This window comes from Podarcis bocagei, assembly GCF_964188305.1.
Source record: "Podarcis bocagei genome assembly, chromosome: 1".
Classification (NCBI taxonomy): Eukaryota; Metazoa; Chordata; class Lepidosauria; order Squamata; family Lacertidae; genus Podarcis; species Podarcis bocagei.
In genome coordinates, this window is record NC_138125.1 from 82,327,816 (window position 1) to 82,335,036 (window position 7,221).

Genomic DNA, 7,221 nt, shown 5'->3' on the forward strand with positions numbered 1-7,221 from the left:
GATAGAGCGTGCACCAGCTCTGGAATGTGGCAAGCTATTTCTGAAGCTCGTGTCACTAATTGACTGATACTGTATCTACGGGAGATCGATGGATCGTCCGGAATTGACGTGGGGTAGTGATGGCCTTTGTCTCCCTGGCAGTATCCCAACATTCTTTCCTTGTTTGTCCAGAGAGTTTTCTCATTTCCCCCCATCATTTTGGGGTCAAAATTCCATAGTCACAAATGCATTAGAAATTTTCCTGTAGGAATAATTGGAAATCATTGACTTTTTAAGTGAAAGCTCACATAACAAATGACTTCCTAAGAACACTTTGTGTTTGGATAGCGGGATCTGCATGTACAATTTTTGATGAATGCTAACAACACATCTCTTTACCCTTTTGACATTTGATATGTATGTTTTCTGGGCTCACCCTATTCCTGCGACTGTGGTTTGATTTTAACTGTTTTTAATTATGAATTCTTAATTGTTGTGATTTTCTTCCTGTAGATATGTGCCTAACACCTTTGTTGTGTAGTTTCAGTCATATGCTGAAGACACATCAGTTTTCCTGACCTTTGATACTACACACACACACAGCTTTTTTTCTTTTTTTCTTTTTGTATTCACTGATATGGAGTACTGTCCCCAATTTTTTGCTGTTCACGGCAGCCATTTTGTACTGCCACCCACAGCATCTCATTTGTTACAACACACACACACAAATTTATTTATTTCACATGATTTAAATACGACTTGATTGTCATAAAACCGGAAAGTGTTTTTGACCCACCCTATTGAAGCGAGATGAGCACCACACCCCATAGTCGCCTTTGACGGGACCTAATCATCCAGGGGTCTTTTATTTTTACTTTTATTCTTGTGACTATTTTTAAAAAAACTGTGTTTAACATTATGTTTTTAGATTGTATCCTGGGACATTGTGATGAAGGGCTGGTCAGAAATCAAATAAATATGAATAATTACTACTTACTACTACTACTACAACAACAAAAATTTCAAATCCAATACAGATACAGATTGGGATAAAAAAATCTACTTCAGAGATTTAGGCTGGAGCTACACTGATTTGTAAAAATGCTTTAAAAAACCCTCATAATATAGCTCTCAATGCAATTTTACATTGACAACAGATCAGTGCTCTATGGTGCCCTCTGATGTCTCATTTTTATAATGCATTTTTAATGTTTTAACTGACCAGTGTACAGTGGTGCCCCGCAAGACGAATGCCTCGCAAGACGAAAAACTCACTAGACGAAAGAGTTTTCCGTTTTTTGAGTCGTTCCGCAAGACGAATTTCCCTATGGGCTTGCTTCGCAAGACGAAACGTCTTGCGAGTTCTTGCGAGTTTGTTTCCTTTTTCTTAAAGCCGCTAATAGCCGCTAAGCCGCTAATAGCCGTGCTTCGCAAGACGGAAAAACCGCAAGACGAAGAGACTCGCGGAACGGATTAATTTCGTCTTGCGAGGCACCACTGTATATTGGTCCTTATTAGAAAAGGAGGATCTTCAATCATCGCCAAAAAGACAGTAACTTAAACCTAAATTGTGGTTTTTGTGTGTGCGTTTTTTTGTAATATTGAATTTATTCTGTGTTTGTTAAAAGGTTGGCTTCTGCCATTTTTGAATTTATGGACACGCTTGTACTTTAATGTCTGTGTGGCTTGCTGAAATGGCCTCATGGCTCAAATGGGGAGACCTGGTGGGTATGCAGAAGCATATTGCCTCTGGTACAGAAGGTTTTGTTCAGCCAACATTAGTCACTATTGATTGCCTGCTGTCTAAATTAGTAACCGTCACTGCTTCATTTTCATCAATGAATTCCATTCTGTGAAGCAGTAGTTCTTGTCTTTTCTGAATCTTCTACCATTCTGCTTCATCAGATGACCCTAGTTCTGAAGGTGGGGGCTCTTCTTGCAAAAGACAAAGCCAGAGTTTGGAGTAGAGTTTTCAGGGCTGTGTTGTGAGCAATGCAGCAAGCAGAGAGAGAGCGCCATGCCAGATCTCTGCTTCGATCCAAGGCTGTCGCTATGGGAGAAACAAGTCCCTTTTGGGGTATTGATGCTGCGAATGCCTCCATCATAGGATCAGGCTGTATGTATGTGTAAATAAACCTTATAGCCTAAAGACACCGCAGTCTCCACTGTGCCTCATTCCAAAAAGGAAACACAAACCCTGGGTAAGTGCTTGGAACCCCTGGAATCTTGTACCGCTTGGAGATTGGGGTGGTGTGCAACAATATTCTCCTTTAACTCCAGTTCCCTGAACTGGACACAGTATTCCAGGCTGAGGTCTGACCGAAGCAAAATGCAGTGGTACCATGATTTATTGCAATTGGACACTACACTTCTGTTGATGCAGCCTAGAAATTTCATTGGCTTTTTTTAGCTGCCATATCACACAGCTGACTCTTGTGGTCTGTTAAAACCCCAAAGTCCTTTTCATATGTGCCTGAATGTTGCAGCAGACCTGCTCTGAATATTCAGAGAGGTATAATACAACTCCCCCACCTCTAACCAACATGGTATTCGTTAATATAGCAATGTTGAATCTTTAGTGATCCTTTATTGACAAAAGTTATGTCACCCTTCTAGAATTCTGGATCCCCAATGAAGTCTCTGGATTAACTGTGACAAAAGTTAATACACACTCAAAAATTAATCTTGAGCACAGAAATGCAAGGCAGAGAGTTTATTGATTATGAATGATTCAAGAACAACAGGTGAGATTTCTCTAGGTTCTCGATAATATTTGTTGAATACTATCCAGATTGAGAGAGAAATCTCAGGATGGAATAGTGACAGTACAGAAGAAGTAGAAGAATGGATCAATGAGTGTTGCTTTGCAGCAACTGATGCTAGTAGTCAGCCTGTGGAATCAGCTTGGATTCATCCATGGATCAATCCTCCTTCCAGCTTTCTTTGCATTTGGCCATTACATTTTTCTGAAATGAAATGAAATCCAGGTCAATACAGAGTGTTGCAGGACAAAGAAGCAGGGGATTATGGGTACACAGTGCAGCTGTGGTTACTTTTGGGTGATTCAGGTGTACTGGGAGCAGATGGCATGTAAGCAATTGAACGGGAGAAAAGTGGCTCATAGTTTAATTTAGGTCAGCTGGCCTGACCTGACTGGCTTGCTTGCTTCAAATTTTATTTATATTGTAACCATATTCGGGTACAACACCATAACAATTGAGATACAGTTCTCTGTGAGGAAGAAGGCAGGACAAGGTTTATGAGTGCTTTTTGGACCAGGATATTATATCTTATGACCTTTGATCTGTGTGTTAATATAACTTTTTTAAACAGAGAGGAAAACAAAGATTGATTGCAAATCCTGAATCTGCTTGTTGGCTTGTGCTGCAAAAAGCAAGAAAAGAAAATGGCAAAACTGATAATTACCGCCACTTTAAAGTAAGCAGGATTTTCCTCGCTTGACAGTTTATCTGCACACTTTTTTAGCTTCATTGAGGCTTCTACCCCATCGTCGTCCTCGGCATACTTTTCAGCTACCTCCTTAAATTCTTCATCTGATTTATTCAGCATTGCTTGCAGAAACTCGTCAACAGGTTCACACATATCAGCAGAAACTAGAAAAAAGCAAAAAAAGAAAAAGAAAGGATTTTTCAATAAATTAAATGAATGTTTAAAAACTCTTTACATAAAAAAACCTTGTGTGATAGCTGGCTAGAAGGAAAAGGACTCACCTGAGAATGCACTAGCTCTGATCTAAACTGGATGCCATTTACTCAGACTATATAATCCTAAATATTTACAAGGCACCAGGCCCCACTTCCCAGTTGTGTGGAACTACCAATATTTACAAGGCACCAGGCCCCACTTCCCAGTTGTGTGGAACTACCACCACAGACTTGGTTTGTTGTTGTTCATAATTCAAAAATATTAATAGTAACAATTTTGAAAGTTCTTCCCTTGAGATATTGTTGGGTTGCTGTTGTTTTTTAACCTGAGTTGGAGTGGTAAATGATACCTTCACAGACTCAAGGGTGGATGTTGTTCAAGGTTTGTTACATTATTTTGACCCATGAAGCAGGAAATCCCACAAGCCCCTCTCCAGTGCTTCCTTGGAGCCTAACTGTTCTTCCAAGCAGCTAGCAAATACTGAGCAACCTTCGCAAGCTGTTGGGCATCAGCACTTTGACTTACTGAGACTTAGTCAACAAAAGTGGTGAGTTTGCATCTCTGGGGATCAGTTTTCACCAAACGTTTCCTTCAGTACAGAAGCAATCCCTCACATTGACATAGCAAGTGATGCCTACCTGAGGCTGGCAATGACGGAGCCAGGAATTTCCACAATCACAGTGGCTGGAAAATGTTCCACTGAAGTCACATTAACATCTGCCAGCGGTGTCCACAATTGCCCCCCCCCCGTATCCACAATTGCCCCCTTTCCACATATTACATTCAGAGTACACACCTAAGTCAGATGCCTAAAGCCCAGATTTTTTAGTTCTTTTCCCCTACTGTACTTCATTTGCAAATGCCATCTCTGAAAACACTGTGCTGAATGAGGTCATTTGTGCTTCTTCAGTGTGTTGAGGAAAAAAGAGCATTTTTTTTGTTTGTTTGTTTAAAAGCATTTCATACCGCTTTTCATTTAAAAACAAATCCCAAAGCAGTTTACGACAATAAAAGTGCAACAATAGCAACGCTAATCATGAGTGATGCTTACCAGAGGTGCAGCAACATGCCAGGGTGATGAAGAGGACGACAAGTGCCAGCTTCATGATTATGGAGAACGCTCTGTGTATGGATTGCTTTACCAGGGAAATCGTCTGTGATGGTGAGCTGCACAGCGCAGGTGTAGATATATATACAGGAGGTAGCAAGAGCAACACCACCCACAACAGGACATAGGAGGACACTTGGCCTTTGTCATGTTTGTTCTCTTCATTATACCCTGAGGGGGGAATTAGATGGATGAGAGAGGAATTGTCCCGTTGGTTTGTTTCTCTTCAAAAATTGAATCTGAGGGAGACAAAGAGATGCTTCAGACATTCTCAAATTAGTTGGCACCAGGTGGGTCACTTTGGTTAGCTCTGTTAGTGATAAGCTTGAATGAAAAACTTTTTAAACCAATTTTATTCAATGGTGATGCCTACCCATTAGAGCTGGTGAGGCAGAATAATGGAGAATTTGGTGGATGGGTGAGATTTCCCCCAGCCCACCAGCCATTTATGAGGGGGCAGACATTCTCCCCTCTTCCCCATGCAAGTTAATACAGTCTGTCACTTTGCCCCACAAAGACAGAGAAGGTGGACAGAGCCCTGTTCTCGTCCCTTCCACTACCACCTTTGCCTGCAACGTGACTTGGGCCCACGGCTGCTGCCATTGGTCACCCACCTCCGCAGCATCCTCACCAGAGGTGATGTCATTCCTCATGGTGCCTAACAGGCAGCAGGATTGACACCTGCTACATAGCTACTCTAAGGGACGTGGGTGGCGCTGTGGGTTAAACCACAAAGCCTATGACTTACTGATCAGAAGGTCGGCGGTTCGAATCCCCGCGAAGGGGTGAGCTCCCGTTGTTCGGTCCCTGCTCCTGCCAACCTAGCAGTTCAAAAGCACGTCAAAGTGCAAGTAGATAAATAGGTACCGCTCCGGCGGGAAGGTAAACAGCGTTTCCGTGCGCTGCTCTGGTTTCACCAGAAGTGGCTTAGTCCTGCTGGCCACATGACCCGGAAGCTGTACGCCGGCTCCCTCAGCCAATAAAGTGAGATGAGCGCCACAACCCCAGAGTCGGTCACGACTGGACCTAATGGTCAGGGATCCCTTTACCTCTACATAGCTACTCTACAATATGTGAAAGTTTACAATTGCTCCTATAGAAGGAACCTATATTCTCAAATGCATGTAGCTGCGATCAATATAAATTAGCTGGCACGTTTGAGAGGATGTTTTTAATTTCTGCATTCTCTGTGGTTTCTGTTCCTCTAACTTGGTTTTGGTTTTTTGGTTTTGCTTGGCAAGAAATCTTTATTTCTCTGTCTTAAATCTATAACTGAGGACCTATCTCCTCAGCCTCAAAGCATCTTGTGCATTCACCCACAGAGTCCCATACCGGCTCCCACAGACTCCTCTAACTCATCTCCTGTAACCCCTTCTCTCACCAGATCAGACTAACATCATCCCCCCCACACACAGCTGCCGCTCCCATGTGTGCATATCACACCCTGTGCATGAAGAAGCTGCGGCTAGCAGAGTCACTGATTGTGTGCAGCCTTACCCTTTGGTGCACAGGCAGAGGGGGTGCCAGCAGAAAGGTGCTACATCAGGATTACTTGGAGGGTGTCTAGGGATGGAAGGTTAGAATATGCATTAAAATGCATATTGCAAAAATAACATTAAAAATGCTCCAAAAACCATTTTACTGGGGTAGATCTACACACAGGAAAAAACCATGCTATAAATAAAAACCATGCTATAAATAAAGGTAAGAGAACAGATGGAATGCCATGACTTGAGGACTGAGTTTGGACATGTAGAATGAATCCCTGGTTCCGCCCATATTAAGCTCCCTAGGTATCTCTGGAGAAACTGCACTCAGCACAGACCATCTCACACGATTATTGTGAGGCTAGAGTGTCACTATCAGTTTCTTGGGGAAGTAAAAGACAGGATACAAAATGTACAAAAAATAATAATGAAATATATCCATGTCATATGTTGTACACAGTGTTTTTTTCTGGGGGGATGCAGGGGTACGTATACCCCTAAACATTTTGTGAATCTTTGTACTCTTGTCTGTTTACTGTATTTATTTTTCCCAATTTGTACTATAAAATGGTGATTTTCTTGAGTCAAAATGAGAGTGCCGCTAAACATTTTCTTAAAGGAAAAAAGCACTGGTTGTACTTAATGCACATGATTTGTAGCTGATAAATCTACTACAGACTTGTATTTGCAATGACCACTGGCCATAAGTTTTTCAAGGCTACAAAGAAGAAAGGGCAGGTAATTCTAGGGCAGGCTAAATTGCCTTCGTATCCAAATGATCAGTATGGCCGCAGGTTTTCTAAACAGAAAAAAATATCTGGCAAGAATAACTAATATGAATTCTGTTTCTAAGCCATTGTGGTTATTAAGGAATTGCCTAAATTAGGGGACTTGTTTTGTATATATTGACTTTTCTACTTTGGGTACTGATTCGGGCTCTGGCATGTTCATTATTTGATGGTGTGCTTTGAAAACTAATTA

The 7,221-nt window shown here is 41.7% G+C and overlaps 1 protein-coding gene across 1 annotated transcript; it reads right to left on the reverse strand.

The window, feature by feature from the left end:
- Window positions 1-2,677: 2,677 nt before the first annotated feature.
- Window positions 2,678-4,832, reverse strand: LOC308588324 (uteroglobin-like). Its single transcript, XM_081196803.1, has 3 exons — window positions 4,697-4,832; window positions 3,406-3,593; window positions 2,678-2,945 (listed from the first exon to the last, which is right to left on the reverse strand). Exons 1-3 carry the CDS (start codon window positions 4,749-4,751, stop codon window positions 2,901-2,903), a joined length of 288 nt encoding a protein of 95 aa, XP_081052929.1. The 5' UTR covers window positions 4,752-4,832; the 3' UTR covers window positions 2,678-2,900.
- Window positions 4,833-7,221: the final 2,389 nt, after the last annotated feature.